Source organism: Hemiscyllium ocellatum, chromosome 2 (genome assembly GCF_020745735.1).
Source record: "Hemiscyllium ocellatum isolate sHemOce1 chromosome 2, sHemOce1.pat.X.cur, whole genome shotgun sequence".
In the NCBI taxonomy this organism is placed as follows: domain Eukaryota; kingdom Metazoa; phylum Chordata; class Chondrichthyes; order Orectolobiformes; family Hemiscylliidae; genus Hemiscyllium; species Hemiscyllium ocellatum.
Window position 1 is genome coordinate 29,351,777 of NC_083402.1, and position 18,127 is coordinate 29,369,903.

Below are 18,127 nucleotides of genomic sequence, written 5' to 3' on the forward strand. Positions count from 1 at the left end.
ATGTGCCAAGAGTCTTCAATTTTCTTAAAGCAGTAACAGCCATAGATCTTGTGCAAAGAACCAGCAAGGTAGTTATTTTAATTAACCTGCTCAAACATGCTTCAACACATCAGGGCAGGTGAGACTTCAAATGAGCCTTGGACCTTTCAGCAGAGGTAGAAGCACTGCCATTTTGTCACAAACTCCTTAAAATTCCAGTAACTGATCTGATAGGAGTTGAACCAGTGTAGCCAGAATATTAGCCTGGGTGTCTAGATTGCTTATCTAGTGGCATGAATATTGTTCCACTGTCTCCCCGAATGTGGGTACGTGTATGTGGGTTACATTGCTCCAATTTCCAGGTCTACTGAAGCTCAGGACTGGAGATCAAACCACCATTGCCAGCTGCTCCAGCAGCAGCAACAGTGCTAGAAGTAGCAAGAATCTCATAGGGTAGATAGGATGAACACAGTTACACCTGGGAAGAGGTAGAAATCTCAAAATGATATAAAGGCAAAACTTCATCCCTTTCAATATGGCCGAACACGGCTGCCTGATAGGTTTTTGACAGGTTATTCATGACATCTGCAGTGACCTTGGGAAGAGCTGAACATGCAATGCTAATAGTTGACAAAGTGCCTATTACTGGAAGGCCACTTCCCTTGGGTCTCCACTCCCTGTCAGTTTGCGTCAGATTGATGCAAGTGCTCTTAAAGGTTTATGCGCAGAGGAAGTAAGGAAATATTTTGTGCGGACGGTGAACTTAAGGCTCGGTTGAGAGAGGATAGGAGGCGGAGAGAACTATGAATTGCTTAATTGTAGATGCAAAGTGTCTGTTCAGAATAAATAAAGTGTCGGCAGGTATCCCTGTTGTGAGGACACAGATGAAATCCCAGTAATTCTGCCTGGAGAATGGCAGGTGCACGAGGCAGCCTCCAGGGGCAGCAGCAATGCCAGGATGAGCTGGATGCAGCTCCGCTCCAGCCCAGGGTCTTCTGGTGAGTGAGGAGCAGATCTCAGGATGACTCTCCCAGCCCGGACTCTTAGGCTGAGCCAAGGCTCCAGTTCTGCTGCTATGCCTGGGCGCCTGAACGATCAGAAGCATTTGTGAAAGGGATGGCAGGTGACCCCCCCGACAACTGATGATAGCACCTGGAGGAAGACAGATGGGGAAAGAGGTACAGAACTCATGCATCCAAAGATTCATAGCAACAGTTCAGGTGTGACTGTTTTCATTGTGGCAGCAGTGGAGGCCTGTCACTTAGACCCCAGAGCCCGTTTCAGAGCTTCAGGAGACCATTCCAGAGACTTGGGAAAATGTCAAGCAGCAATAGGGTGTGCAGTAAAATCCTGCATCATATTCAGTGTTTCAGGATGGCGATGTGTGGCAACACTGCAGGGAACATGTGGGAATAAAAGAAACTTTTCACGTTTTTTTATACACATGTAATGATAAATCTAAAATCTAGAGAAATGCGTATGCCACATTGTGTGAGAATATGTCACACATCTGACTTGATGCGCTGTCTGTAGGTTGGATGAGAGCACGTTTCTGACCTACTTACACATCTATTTGGTTGGGAAGGTGGATGTAAAATGATTTTTTTTCTCTCTTGTGGATGATTCCAAAACTGGGACACTTAAAGTTACGAGTCATCCTTTAGGACAAAGATAAAGGTGATTTTCTTTCCCCTCACAGAATTAGGTGACTTGGAACTCTCTGCTTCAGAAGATGGAAACAGAGTCACTGAAAATTCTAAGGAGACCGACTGATTTTCTTGCCTAAGAAAAATCTAAGGTTATTAGGGTTGATAAGAATGTGGAAGTTTAAATACAGATCAGGCATGGCAGAGCAGAATAGCCTCCTATTTCATATGTTCATTTTTTTTAAATTAAAGTTATTTTTCGAACTTAATAGTACATTCAATTGTGATTACATGTTCCTTATAATATCTATTACTATGCAATTAGTTAACTGTAATAAGCTCCGTTAATAAATTAGCAATAATACACTCAGACTTCAAGATCTCAAATTCTAGTTTGTTGATGTAAAAGTGATTCAAATGCAGCATGTAATAAATATACATTTACATTACTATTGAAAAGGTACAATGAACAGTTCATTGAACTCAAATTCATCTATATTTACAGGCTTACCTACTTAATTTAGGTAAAAGTCACTGCTCTAGGCACACTCATCTTCTGTCAGTGCTAATACATGCAATACATCTATAATAGAATATTTTTTGATGAAGGTGCCACAAGTTGCATAAGGAGGTCTTAACATTTAAAATAAGTATGATTTTTAAAAATGAAATTAATCCAACGCACCCTTCATAGACTGTACTGGATTGTGCATCAACAGTATCACCACCAGACATTGCCGTCGTATCAGCCATTGCTGCTAAAATAAAAATATACTTGTTATTTCATATTTGAATAATTTGCCCACATAATATACCATCAACAATATGCATTTGGATACGGAAAATATTGCACAATTTGAAAAAGATGAATCTTGCACAAAAACCGGGAATGCCATGATCACGTTGGCTAAAAGGCTTTAAAAAGGTTGGAGGCAGAGAGGTATAAAGATCGATATTATTATGCAGTTTATCAGCATGACAGAGTGTAGAGACTTAAGCAAGGCTGAAGGAAGTTGCAGAATATTATATTAATTCAGTTACTGGATAAGTAATCCAATTTTGGCAGTTTGAAAATACCAACCCAGTTCTTTAAAAAAATTGCTGAAAAGGAAAAAAATCTGGTATCAGAAAAATGACATGCAGACATCCCTATCCAGTTTGGTCTATGTATGACCATAAGACTGAAGGATTGAGATGTAGATCACTTGATCCTTTCAATGAGATCACGGCTGATTTGATAATCCTCAATTCCATCTTCTTGCATTATCCTCATAACCTTGCTTCCCTTACCAATTAAAAATCTATCACAGCCTCGAATACGCATAATGATCGAGCCTGGACAGCCCTCTATAGTGAAAGCCTCTACTATCAGAAGAAATTCCTTGTGTTTTAAATGAGAAACCTATTACTCAGATTATAGTCTCTAGTTCTAGACTTTCCCACAAGAGGGAAATATGCATCTTGCATATATCTTTTCAGGCCCCCTAAGAATCTTCTATTTCATTAAAACTTCCTCTCAAATCGACTAAATTCTTCTAAAGGAGTACAAACCCAATCTACTTAACTTCTCACAATAAATGCATACCCAGAATCAAATTGATTATCTGTTTCTGGATGGACCCCAATACCAGTATATCTTTCTTTAGATAAGCAGACCAGTCTGTGAGTTGCACACTTTTAGAACAACCTCCTTATTTTTATACTCTTTACTTTATTGGTCAGAGTATAGGAACTGGAAGGTCATATTGCAGCTGTCCAGGACATTGTTCCAACAGTGGCCTAACCAATGTGTGCAATTCAGGTTTCTGTCCTATCGGAAGGATGTTGTGAAACTTGAGCGTTCAAAAAAGATTTACAAGGATGTTGCCAGGATTGGAGGATTTGAGCTATAGGGAGAGGTTGAAAATGCTGGAGCTGTTTTCCCTGGAGCGTCAGAGGCTGAGGGGTGACCTTAGAGGTTTACAAAATCATGAGGGACATGCTTAAGATAAATGGACAACATCTCTTCCCTGGGTGGAGGAGTCCAGAACTAGAGGGCATAGTTTTAGGGTGAGGGGGGAAAGATATAAAAAGAGACCTCAGGGGCAACATTTTCACGCAGAGGGTGGTATGTGTATGGAATGAGCTGCCATAGGAAGTGAAGGCTAGTACAATTGCAACACTTAAAAGACATCTGGACAGGTATATGAATAGGAAGGGTTTGAAGGGATATGGGCCAGGTGCCGGCAGGTGGAACTAGATTGGGTTGGGATATCTGGTCGGCATGGACAAGGTGGACCAAAGGGTCTGTATCTGTGCTGTACATCTCGATGATTCTATTTCCTTTGGGATGAAGATGAACATCTTATTTGCCTTTCCTACTGCCAAAAGTCTTGACTGCTACTTTTTAGTGATTCATGCACAAGAATACTCCAAATTCCTTTATGGCACATCTTCCTGCAATCTTCCCCGATTTAAATAATAGTTCTTCTATTCTTCCTGCCCAAATGCAAAACCTTACATCTTTCCACATTATAACATGTTTGCAATGCTATCAACATTCTCTACCATGAAGACCTTCAGCCATTTCCGAATTCCCAATTTCCCTAGCCTTATTTTCTAAGGGGTTTATGATAACTTTGGCCTTTTTTAAAAAAGTATTTCTTTAAGCAGCTCTGATTATTCATTTTATGACAAACTTGCTAATTTTCCCTCAGGACTATTTTCTCCTTTTTGGGTGGTTAAAACTTTCCCAATCTTCTGGTTTACAACTAAAATCTCTCATCCCTATGTCATGAGCCTTAAGTTTAGCATAATTATTTTGACCTAAGTTTCTTACTCTCAAACTGAATGTTCAATCCTACCAAGGAAATCTCTTACTCAATTTCTTAAATCTGTCACATTACCAGATCTAAAGTAGCAAGTTTCTGGGTTGGATTCATAATATTGTTCCATGAAACTGTCCCAAATATACGGAATTCTTCCCATGACTACCTTTGTCAATTTCCCAAAGTCTCAGATGATTGAAGTCAGCAATAATTAGCATAATGCCTTTCTTACACGCCCTTATTCTCTAGTCTTATGACAGAATTACTATTAGGGAATTTATAACTTTTTCCTACCAATACCTTTCCCTTGTTATTTTTATCTCCACCGATATGGATTCTACATCATTTTGTTCCAAGATCATTTGCCTTTGTACTTAGTTCATCTCTTACTAACAAACCTCCCTTCCAATCAGTGCTTTTGAAAAGTCTCATTCTAGAATATTTTGTTGCCTACTTTAATCTCCTTATAACCTTAAAATGTCTAAGGATATGATTCCAGTCCTGTCCCAAAGTGCTGAACACTTACTACGAACTAAAGTCCCCACCTGCTTCAAGAAGATGGTCATCATCCCAGAGATAAAGAAAAGTCATGTAGTGGGTCTCTCAGTTCACAGTTAGTGCACAGTTGCTCTAACATTCATAATTGTGAAGTGCTGAGAGATCATGCATGGCTAACATCACCTCTAGCCTACCAAACTGCCTTGATTCTTTGCAATTCACCTACCATTGCTACAGGTCCAAAGCAAATGCCATCTCCCCTGGTCTTATACTCATCCCTGGAACATCTGGATAACAGGGCTCCTAACTGAATGAGCCATCAATAACAACTTCAAACAAACTCATCCGTAATATCCAAGAGCTAGGTCTCGACTCCCCCTTTGTAATAGGATCCTCGACTTCCTGACCTGTAGATTGCAATTCGTGAGAATAGGTAATAACACCACCTCCATCATAATCCTCAACACTGGTGCTCCACAAGGCTGCATATTGAGCCCCCTACTATATTCCATATAGACTCAACCATGTAGCCACATCCACTTAACAAGTTTGCTGACAACACCATTACTAAGTCAGAACTCAAAACAATGATGAGACAGAATGCAGGGAAGAGAATGAAGTCTTAGCAATATGGTGTAAAGACAACAATGTCTCCATCAACTTCAGTAAAATGAAGGAGCTGGTCATTGACTTCAGTAAGTGGAGCAGAGGGGTATGCCACTGTATGCAATGGTGAATAGAGTTGGTTGAATGGGTCAAGCTCTTGGCAGTAATGATCAACAGTCGTGATCACCCACATCAACATGACAGTCAAGGAAGCACAACGCCTCTACTTCCTCAGAAGGCTAAGAAAATTCAACATGTCCACAAAGCCACTTACCATTTTTTTTTTTTATAGATGCATCCTAGAAACCAGCATGGTATAACAACTGTTCTTCCCAAGATTAGAGAATCATGAACACAGCACAACACATCACAAACCATCCTTCCATCCAGTGACTCCATCTATACTTCCCAATCTCTGGAAAGCAACCAACATAATCAAAGACCCCTCCCACCCCAGTTATACTTTCTTCCATCAGTCAGAAAATATAAAAGTTTTAAAAACACGTAGAATAGATTCAAGAACAGTTTCTATAGATTCTTCCCTGCTGTTCAGACTTTTGAACGAACCTCTCATATTAATGCTGATCTCTCTGCACTTTGCAACTGTAAAACTGTATTCTGTACTTGGTTCTGCTACCCTCCTGTACTTTGTACGGTATGATCCACCCATATAGCACACAAAACACTTTTCACTGTATCTTAGTACATGCAACAATAAATCAATCTTGTATTTCTTCTGATATAGTAGAGCTAACACATTCTCAGATCAACCAACAGGAAATACACCAACATTGTCAACAACACCCTCTTTTTTTTGTCCCCAGAGCCTTTCCTGGAGTTTAAGATCACTCCACTCAGATTTCTACCCTGTCACAGTGATTTAATTGGCTATCACTTGCGAACATCTGATTGTCCAAGGAAATTCTGTGTCACTGGTCATAGGTTCCATGGGTTTTTGTCTGGTTAGGTGAGCCAGATGTGAGAGAAGCATCTTCGACCATATATTTGAAAGGTGTTTCCGGAAGATGGAAGTGATCCTTGGTTTCGATTGCAGCATCCCTCTGCCAACAAAGAATCCTATTCCTTCACACAGAAGGTTTTTGTTTTCTGAACGATGGACCTTGGTATCAGCACAAATATCATGGTCAAATATACTCATCCTTAGATATCCAAATGCAAACTTTGCAGGTTAGATGCAATGTTTAATCGCTACATCGATGAGCATTAGATGAGAAGTAGCTTCCCAGTTAAGGGAAGCATTCCACATTTGAGAGGAGTTCTCTGTTGATCTTAATGTAGTGACGGAACAGAATTTGACCTAGGATGGGATGGTAAATGATTTGACTCTTCTTAAAGGTTGAGGCCGAGACAAATGTTTTGATATTCCTCTGCAAAGGCAGTACCAAACAGCTATCAAAGTCACTAATAACATCGGAGAGAGATTGTGGCAGTGGTAACCTATAGTTCCTTGTTTAATTTGCAACTGTTGGCATGTTTCACCATACCATATTCCTCCTATCCAGCTACAAACAGAATTCACTTGCAATAGTTTTTCTTCCCATTCCCACACCAGCACCTCACTTCCCACGCACCTTTCTCTCTTATGTCTCTTAGTGGTTATGTGAAAACAAAGCATCAGCTTATACAAATACACTGATAGCACCCAGCTCGAGCTCCACCACCTCTAAAGACAGCAGAGGGTTCAATAAACTGTCATGCTACTTATCCAGTACACAATATTGGATAAGCATGAATATTTTCTCCAACTAAGCATTAAGATCAAAGCTATCAGTTTCAATTTTTGCTACAAATCTGTTCCCTAGTTCATAATTCCCCAACAATTGTCAGAGGTTGAACATGACTGTTCGCAACCCTGATCTTGTACCTAGCCAACATCAGGTTCTGATCACATAATTGTGCCATTATTACAACCATCTATTTCCATTTCTGAAATCATTAACTCAGCTCATGTTGAAACCCACAACCTGACCTTCCTTCCCTCCAGACTTGACTATTCCAACATACCATACTAACCACACCACAAGCCAGCTTATTTTCAATCCTCTAAGTTGACCAAGGCAACATTCATTACAGAGGTAATATAATACAAAGAACTGCAGACATTAAAGATCTGAAACATATAGAAATTTCTGGAATGGGTTTGATATAGTTGGGATTGGAGGGACATGGTTGCAGGGTGACCAAAGATGGAAACTGAATATTCAGTTTTTAGGAAGGACTTACACAGGAGGAAAAAGAGTTGGGATAACATTGTTAATTAAGAGGCAATTATTGCAATAGCGAGGAAGAATAGCGATCTGGTGAAGTGCAATTGGCACAGGTACAGCTTTGAATCATCCAGAGACAGAAACTTTCTAGATATTATAGAAAGTTTAGTGGTAATGTTGGGAAAGACACAAAATGGAAATAAGAGATGCAAGCAATAGAGGTAAAGCTACAATTATAGATGACTTTAATTCATGCAGAGTAGGGAGGAAAATCAGTAACAATGCCATAGAATAGGCATTCCTGAAGTATGTGCAAGCTAGTTTTCTGGATCGATGCTTTGAGGAGCTATCATAGACTTGGTATTATATAAAGGAGAAAGGAATAATGAAGGGCTTATGCTCGAAACGTCGAATTCTCTATTCCTGAGATGCTGCCTGGCCTGCTGTGCTTTGACCAGCAACACATTTGCAGCAGGAATAAATAGCAATCTAGCTACTCGAGGTCCCTTGGGGAATAATGATCATAATATGATAGAATTCTTAGCTTAGATGGAGAATAGTTAGCTGATTCAGAGACTACTGTCCTGAATTTAAATAAAGAAAACCCCAATCGTTTGAAGTGCAAACTGGCAATGATAAATTAGGGAGTATTAAAGGAAATGACAACGGATAGGCAATGGCAAACATTCAAAAAGGGGGCATGGAGCAACAATTGCTCTTTCCCATCAAGCAAAAAAGGTAGCCTGGTGAGGGGTAACAAGGGAAACTAAGGATAGTATTAGGAAAGGGTGGGCAAATAGACTAAAAGAGGCAGCAGACTGGAGGATAGGGAGCAATTTAGATTTAGGGAAAAGAACAAAGTGATTAGGTGGGGAATAAGAGTGCATGAGTAAAACTGTAGGGAACATACAAATCTTCAAATAATGCTGATCTTGTTAATGTTTATCTTGCCTAGTGCTCTGTGCGGTGTAACGTGAATGCCTCTGTCCAAGTTTCATTTTCACCTATGGTCTATATGTCCTTGCCTACTATGATCTGCCTGTACTGCTAGTAAACAAAGCATTTCACTGTACTTACATACAAAGGACAATAAATCAAGCCAAATCAAATCAACTGATAAAATCTTCTACAAGCACATAAAGAGAAAAAGAAAGAAAACAAAATGTAGATTTCTCAGAAATAGGAAAACTTAAAATTAGAAAAGAGAAAAATTGTCAATCAATGAAATACATATTTTGCTTTAGCCTTCACAAAAGGAAATCACAATAACATCCTAAAATTGTTGGGGAATATAGGATCCAGCGAGAAAGGGGAACTGAAGGAAATCAGCATTATTAAGGAAGTGGTATTGGGGAAACTGATGGGATTAATGGTTTATAAACCCCCAGGGCCTAATCATTTACATCCCAAAGTAATTAAGCAAGAGGCCCAGAAATAGTGGAAGCATTGATGTCCATCCTTCAGGATTCTATACAGTCTAAAAGGGCTTATGCCTGAAATGTTGACTTTCCTACTCAAATCCTGCCTGATCTGCTGCGCTTTTCCAGCACCACATACTTCCCATAGATTGGAGGGCAGCTAATGTAACCTCACTTTTAAAAAAGGAGGTAAAGAGAAAACAGGGAAATATAGATTGGTTAGAATGACATCAGCAGTAGGGAAAATGCTCGAAATGGTTATAAAACATTTAAAAGCACCAGCACTTGGAAAGCAGTAACAGGATCGGACACCATCACCATGAATTTGAGATCTACTGCAGTTTTAAGCATATAACTAGAAGAGTTAATAAGGAGGACCCGGTGGATGTAGTTTACTTGAACTTTCAGAAGGCTTTCAAGAAAGTTCCACAGAAGAGATTAGTGTGTAAAATTAAAGATTTATATTATACTTTATCTGCCAATGTGAGGTTATCACCATTATAAGAAAAACAGGAAGGCAGATTATCTAAATCGGAATAGATTGGGAAAAAAGGAGGTAAAATAATACCCACAAGTGATCTCGTACACTAATCGCTGAAAGCATGCATGCTGGTGCAAGAGACAGTGAAGGCAGGAAATAGTATGTTTGCCTTTATAGTGAGATGATTAAGTATAGAAGCAGTTATGTCTTGTTGGAATTAAAAAAGGTCTTGGTGAGACAACCCTCAAGGATGATACTCAGTTTTGAATTTCTTAGCTGAGAAAGGAAGTTCTGGCTAAGGAGGGATTACAATTAACGTTTACTAATATAATTCCTGTGATGGCAGAACTGACATATGAAGCGATTGCATCAGTTTCACATTCATTAGAATTTAGAAGATTGAGGGGCAACTCAGAAACCTATAAAATTACCAGCATAAATGCAGGAAGGTGACTTCAATCACCAGGAAGTCCAGAACCAGGGGTCTGAGTTGAAGATTATAGTCTAGGCCATTTAAGATTGAGATGGGAGGCACGGTGGATCAGTGGTTAGTTCTCCTACCTCACAGCGCCAGGGACCCAGGTTCAATTCCACCCTTGGGCAAGTGAGTTTGCACATTATCTCACATCTGCATGAGTATCTTCGGGGTGTTCCAGTTTCCTCCCACAGCCCAAAGATATGCAGGTTAAGTGAACTGGCCGTACTAAATTGTCCATAGTGTCCAGGAATATACAGGCTAGGTGGATTAGCCATGGAAAAGGAGGGCTACAGGGATAGGGTAGAGGTGTCAGTCAGGGAGGACTGGTCTTTGGAAGGTCAGTGTGGACTCAATGGGTTGAATGGCCATCTTCTACACTGCAGGGATTCTCAGAGGAGAGTTGTTTACAAACAGATAGTGGCAAGTCTGTGGAATTATCTGCCACAGGGAAAAAAGAAGTGTTTTGAGGCTAGAACATTGAATGCTTTCAAAGATGAGTTAGATATAGCTCTTTGGATTAAAGGGTTAATATGGTATGGGGAGAAAGTGGAAACATAGTCATAGAGATGTACAGCATGGAAACAGACCCTTCGGTCCAACCCGTCCATGATGACCAGAGCTATGAACCTGCACTCCAAGATCTCATTGTTCAGCAACACTCCCTAGGACCTTACCATTAAGTGTATCTGGATGACTAAAGAAATTGAGGGTTTGATTAAGAAAAACAAGGAAGCATATATGTCAGGTACAGACAGGATTGATCGAGTGAATCCTTGGAAGAGTATAAAGAAAGTAGGAGTATATGTAAGAGGGAAATCAGGAGGGCAAAACAGGGACATGAGATAGCTTTGGCAAATAGAATTAAGGAAATTCGAAAGGGGTTTTACAAATATATCAAGGATAAAAAGGGTAACTAGGGAGAGAATAGGGCCCCTCAAAGCTCAGCAAGGTGGCCTTTGTGTGGAGCCATTGAAAATGGGGGAGATATTAACTGAATATTTTGCATCAGTATTTACTGTGGAAAAAGATATGGAAAGTATAGACTGTAGGGAAATAGGTGGTGACATCTTGCAAAATGTCCAGATTACAGAGAAAGTGCTGGGTGTCTTGCAACGGTTAAAGGTGGATAAATCCCCAGGACTTGATTAGGTGTACCCAAGAACTCTGTGGGAAGCTAGAGAAGTGATTGCTGGGTCTCTTGCTGAGATATTTGTAACATCGATAGTCACAGGTGAGGTGCCGGAAGACTGGAGGTTGGCAAATGTGATGCCACTGTTTAAGAAGGGTGGTAAGGACAAGCCAGGGAACTATAGACCAGTGAGCCTGACCTCGGTGGTGGGCAAGTTGTTGGAGGGAATCCTGAGGGACAGGATATATGTACTTGGAAAGGCAAGGACTAATTCGGGATAGTCAACATGGCTTTGTGCGTGGGAAATCATGTCTCAAAACTTGATTGAGTTTTTTGAAGTAACAAAGATTGATGAGGGCAGAACAGTAGATGTTACCTATATCTACTCCAGTAAGGTGTTTGACAAGGTTCCTCATGGGAGACTGATTAGCAAGGTTAGATCTCATGGAACACACGGAGAACTAGCCATTTGGATACAGAACTGGCTCAAAGGTAGAAGACAGAGGGTGGTGGTGGTGGAGGGTTGTTTTTCAGACTGGAGGCCTGTGACCAGTGGAGTGCCACAAGGATAAGTGCTGGGCCCTCTACCTTTTGTCATTTATATAAATGATTTGGATGCGAGCATAAGCGGTACAGTTAGTAAGTTTGCAGATGACACCAAAAATGGAGGTGTAGTGGATAGCGAAGAGAGTTGCCTCAGATTACAACAGGATCTTGACCAGATGGGCCAATGGGCTGAAGTGGCAGATGGAATTTAATTCAGATAAATGCGAGGTGCTGCATTTTGCGAATCTTAGCAGGACTTATACATGTCATGGTAAGGTCCTAGGGAGTGTTGCTGAACAAATAGACCTTGGAGTGCAGGGTTATAGCTCCTTGGAAGTGGAGTCGCAAGTAGATAGGATAGTGAAGGCGGCGTTTGGTATGCTTTCCTTTATTGGTCAGAGTATTGCGTACAGGAGTTGGGAGGTCATGTTGTGGCTGTACAGGACATTGGTTAGGCCATTGTTGGAATATTGCGTGCAATTCTGGTCTCCTTCCTATTGGAAAGATGTCGTGAAACTTGAAAGGGTTCAGAAAAGATTTACAAGGATGTTGCTAGGGTTGGAGGATCTGAGCTACAGGGAGAGCTGAACAGGCTGGGGCTGTTTTCCCTGGAGCATTGGAGGCTGAGGGGTGACCTTGTAGAGGTTTACAAAATTATGAGGGGCATGGATAGGATAAATGGGCAAAGCCTTTTCCCTGGGGTTGGGAAGTCCAGAACTAGAGGTTTAGGGTGAGAGTGGAAAGATGTAAAAGAGACCCAAGGGGCAACGTTTTCAAGCAGAGGGTGGTACGTGTATGGAATGAGCTGCCAGAGGATGTGGTGGAGGCTGGTACAATTGCAACATTTTAAGAAGTGTTTGGATGGGTATACGAATAGGAGGGGTTTGGAGGGATATGGGCCAGGTGCTGGCAGGTGGGACTAGATTGGGTTGGGATATTTGGTCATCATGAACGGGTTGGAGTAAAGGGTCTGTTTCCATGCTGTACATCTATGACTATGTATCAGTCCTGCTAAGATTTGCTTTCCCAAAATGCAGCACCTCACTTTATCTGAATTAAACTCCTTCTACCACCTCTCAGCCCATTGGCCCATCTGGTCAAGATCCTGTCGTAATCTGAGGTAACTCTCTTCGCTGTCCACTACACCTCCAATTTTGGTGTCGTCATCTGCAAACTTACTAACTGTACCTCTTATGCTCGTATCCAAATCATTTATGGAAATGACAAAAAGTAGAGGGCCCAGCACCAATCCTTGTGGCACTCCACTCGTCACAGGCCTCCAGTCTGAAAAACAACCCTCCACCACCACCCTTTGTCTTCTATCTTGGAGCCAGTTCTGTATCCAAAAGGTAAGTTCTCCGTGTATTCCATGAGATCTAACCTTGCTAATCACTCTCCCATGGGGAACCTTGTCAAACGCCTTACTGATGTCTATATAGATCACATCTACTGCTCTGCCCTCAATCTTCTTCGTTACTTCTTCAAAAAACTCAATCAAATTAGTGAGACATGATTTCCCATGCACAAAGCCATGTTGACTATCCCGAATCAGTCCTTGCCTTTCCAAACACATGTACATCCTGTCCCTCAGGATTCCCTCCAACAACTTGCCCACCACCGGGGTCAGGCTCACCGGTCTATTGTTTCCTGACTTGTCTTTACCGCCCTTCTTAAACAGTGGCACCATGTTTGCCAACCTCCAGTCTTCCGGCACCTCACCTGTGACTATCGGTGATACAAATATCTCAGCAAGAGGCCCAGCAATCACTTCTCTAGCTTCCCACAGAGTTCTCGGGTACACCTAATCAGGTCCTGGGATTTATCCACCTTTAACCATTTCAAGGCATCCAGCACTTCCTCTTTGTAATCTGGACATTTTGCAAGAGGTCGCCATCTATTTCCCTACACTCTATATCTTCCATATCCTTTTCCACAGTAAATACTAAATGAATATTTTGCATCAGTATCTCCCCCATTTTCTATGGCTACACACAAAGGCCACCTTGCTGATCTTTGAGGGGCCCTATTCTCTTCCTAGTTACCCTTTTTCCTTAATATATTTGTAAAAACCCTTTGGATTCTCCTTAATTCTATTTGCCAAATCTATCTCCTGGCCCCATTTTGCCCTCCTGATTTCCCTCTTCGAGTACAAAGAAAGTAGGAATATACTTAAGGATTCACTCGATCTATCCTGTTTACACCCATCATATGCTTTCTTCTTTTTCTTAACCAAACCCGCAATTTTTTTAGTCATCCAGCATTCCCTATACCTACCAGCCTTCCCTTTCACCCTGACAGGAATATACTTTCTCTGGATTCTTGTTATCTCATTTCTGAAGGCTTCCCATTTTCCAGCCATCCCTTTACCTGCGAACATCTGCCTCCAATCTGCTTTCGAAAGTTCTTGCCTTTCTCCAATTTAGAACTTCAACTTTTAGATGTCTATTTTAAAAACGAATAGAATTATGATCTCTGGCCCCAAAGTGCTCCCCCACTGACACCTCAGTCATCTGCCCTGCCTTATTTCCCAAGAGCAGGTCTAAAACTTGATCTTCTCTGGTAGGTACATCCACATACTGAATCAGAAAATTGTCTTGTACGCACTTAAGAAATTCCTCTCCATCTAAACCTTTATCACTATGGCAGTCCCAGTTGAAGTTAAAATCCCCTACCATAATTACCCTATTATTCTTACAGATATCGGAGATCACCTTACAAGTTTGTTTCTCAATTCCCTCTGACTAGTGGGGGGGGGGGACTATAATACAATCCCAATTAGGTGATCATACCTTTCTTATTTCTCAGTTCTATCCAAATAACAGATTAAGGAACAGATTAATGAGTTGGAATATTCAGCTGCATTCATTCTGAATGGTGGAATAGGCCCACAGGCCTGAATGGCCTCCTCCTGTTTTCTACATTCCTATGATAGTATTCCTAAAGCCATAAAAATCTCTCAGCACTTTGTCAGAGATATACAAGTTCAAATTGTTGTTTTGAACCTTTCATCTGTATTGTTTTCATCTTCGTGCAGACATGATGTACCAAATGGACTCTCTATGCACTACCATAGTGGGACAGATATCTAAACATTAATGAATCAAAATACCGAAAGGAGATAGAGGACTTGGTGATGTGGTGCAATGAGACCAACCTCTCTCTTGATGTTAGTAAAACTAAAGAACTGATCGTTGACTTCAGAACGAAAGGAGGAGAACCTATCCTCATTTAGATCAACGGAACGGAGGTCAAGAGGATGGATTGTGTCACGTTCTGAGGAGTTATGATAGCTTCTATCCTGGATTTCCCACGTAGATGCGATGCTCAAGGCACAACAACACTCTTCACCCTCAGCTGCACAGGAAAGGACCCTCACCAACTTTTACAGATGCACTAATGAAAGCATACTGTCTGGGTGCATAACGGCATGGTACAGCAACTGTAAGACCATAAGAAACAATAGAAGGTGGTGCGCACAGTGCAGATCATCACGGAAGCCAACCTTCCATACGTGCACTCCATTTTCATAGCTCATTGCCACAGAAAGGCTGCCAAAATCAAAGAACACCAGGTTATAGTCCAATTGGTTTATTTGGAAGCACTAGCTTTCACAGTGCTGCTCCTTCATCAGGTGATTAGGACAGCACGATGGCTCAGTAATTAGCACTGCTGCCTCACAGCACCAGGAACCCAGATCTGATTGCAGCCTCAGGCAACTGTCTGTATGGAGTTTGCAGATTCTCCCTGTGTCTGCGTGGGTTTCTCCAGGTGCTCTGGTTTCCTCCCACAGTCCGAAGATTTGCAGGCCAGGTGAATTGGCCATGCTAAATTGTCCATAGTATTAGATGTCATTAGTTAGAGGGAAATGGGTCTGGGTGGATTACTGTTTGGAGGGTCGGTGTGGACTTGTTGGGTCAAAGAACCGGCTTCCACACTGTAGGGAATCTAATCCAATCTGAACTGGTGTTGTGCGATTTTTAACTTTGTAAACCTCAGTCCAGCACTGGCACCTCCAAATCATGAGCAAAGAACCATTCCATCCTGGCAAATGATCTTCTACAACCTCTTCCATCAGGCAGAAGACACAGAAGTTTGAACACGCACTATTAGGTTCAGGAACAGCTTCTTCCTGGCCATCATTAGACTGATCATTAGATCCTCTAACTTCAAATAATGCTGACCTTGCTAATGTTGATCCTGCCTAGTGCACACCTTGTGAGATGAAACCTTAATGCCTCTTAAGTTTTTTTTTCACCCAATATTGCCTGTAGTGTTAGGTGTAGGGGTTAAGTGTAGGGGAATGGGTCTGGGTGGGTGTGCTTCGGTGTGTCAGTGTGGACCTGTTGGGCCGAAGGGCTGTTTCCACACTAAGTAATCTAAATATACCCTTACTTACTGGTAGTTCTTCTATAATGTGCTTTCTTGTGTAACAGAGCATTATAGAAAAACTGCTCTTTTGAAGCAGTAATTAAAGTATTGGTAGTGTAATTACATTATAGTCAACATAAGTTTCAAAAGTTTGAGCTTTAGAAAGTGCCCCCAATTCAATGTTACAGCAAATTTGTGTTAACAAAACGCACATTACAACAGAACCACCTGCACTATGATCTGCCTATACTGCTCATAAATAAATCTTTTCACTGTACCTCAGTACACATGACAAGAAATAAACCAATCATATCAATGCTGGCATTCAAACTTGACTGTTCCATTTTGCTATTTTTTATTTAAATAATTCCTTCACATTCACTAGCATACTGTAATCAAGGAATTTAAGGAACCTAAACTGTTACTGTACTAAAACAATTTAGCAAATTGAGATTTTTAGTTGTTCATTTATGTAATGTGCGTGACATTAGCTAAACTAGCATTTACTTTCAATCCCTAACTGACCTCAAGAAGGTGGTGATGAGATACCTTTGCTACAGTGGACAGGGGAAGAGAGAGTTTACAAGTGGCTGTATTGCAATACAGTACTGTCCTTTTCCTTCTAGGTCAAGGGGGTTGTGGATTTGGAAGGTAATGCTGAAAATGTGTTTAGTTCACATTATTCAGCTGGGTTTTCATCAATAATGATGAGGTAATCTCAATGTGCCAGAGCCACATGGGAAATGACTTCATTGGTATTGATGTAATGATGTAATGAATGCACCTGAATCCATTGAGACTTGTACTAGTTCCATGACGAGCTCTAATCTAACAGAACTCACACCATTTTCTGTCTTATCCCACTCTTCCTCATAAGCACTGCTTAGTTTATGTACCTCTCAAGTACAGAATGACATTATTCATCAATATCTTAAATGACATTATTCATTTTTACCAACTTCTTCGATGAATATCTGAATCAACTAGCACTTTCATATTGTCCTGCAGTCAAAAATAGAGTACTTTAAATGTTGGAACATACTTATAATTGCAGAGTTCTAAAAATGACATCCAGCAAGACCAATAACTTGTATTTACATAGCATCTGCAATAGAATCAAATATCCCAAAGCACAAGATACCTTCAGTAACCAGTGCGCACTAAAAGTTGGGATGTTTGTACAATACACAGCATCATTCAGGTCTCCTTCAACATAGTTAAATGATCATATAAGAACATAAAAGGAACAAGAACATTGCAAATCTATAGCAATTGCCTCAACTCCTGACTTCCCATTGCACAAGGCACAATACCAAATAGTTATGAAATACTCCCCACTTGCTTGGATGTTTACAGCACTCTAACACTCAAGTGGGTTAACAGACTCCAGGACAAAACAGCTGCAAATGTGTTGGTCAAAGCACAGCAGGCCAGGCAGCATCTCAGGAATAGAGAATTCAACGTTTCGAGCATAAGCCCTTCATCAGGAATGAGAGAGAGTAGCCAAGCAGGCTAAGATAAAAGGTAGGGAGGAGGGACTTGGGGGAGGGGCGATGGAGGTGGGATAGGTGGAAGGAGGTCAAGGTGAGGGTGATAGGCTGGAGTGGGGTGGGGGCGGAGAGGTCAGGAAGAGGATTGCAGGTTAGGAGGGCGGTGCTGAGTTGAGGGAACCGACTGAGACAAGGTGGGGGGAGGGGAAATGAGGAAACTGGAGAAATCTGAATTCATACCTTGTGGTTGGAGGGTTCCCAGGCGGAAGATGAGGCGCTCCTCCTCCAGCCGTCGTGTTGTTATGTTCTGCCGGTGGAGGAGTCCAAGGGCCTGCATGTCCTCGGTGGAGTGGGAGGGAGAGTTAAAGTGTTGAGCCACGGGGTGGTTGGGTTGGTTGGTCCGGGCGTCCCCGAGGTGTTCTCTGAAGCGTTCCGCAAGTAAGCGGCCTGTCT

The 18,127-nt window shown here is 41.4% G+C and overlaps 1 protein-coding gene across 2 annotated transcripts in view; it reads right to left on the reverse strand.

The window, feature by feature from the left end:
* The window catches only part of casp3b (caspase 3, apoptosis-related cysteine peptidase b), a 39,733-nt gene that overhangs the window by 13,455 nt on the left and 8,151 nt on the right, over positions 1-18,127 (reverse strand). Inside the window, exon 2 of one of the 2 annotated variants that reach the window (XM_060835236.1) lies at positions 2,311-2,380. In XM_060835236.1, the coding sequence (XP_060691219.1) occupies positions 2,311-2,378 (68 nt within the window). In that variant the 5' untranslated portion in view covers positions 2,379-2,380. Of the gene's footprint in view, positions 1-2,310; positions 2,384-18,127 lie in introns of both variants that reach the window. The other variant, XM_060835228.1, reaches the window with a different exon arrangement.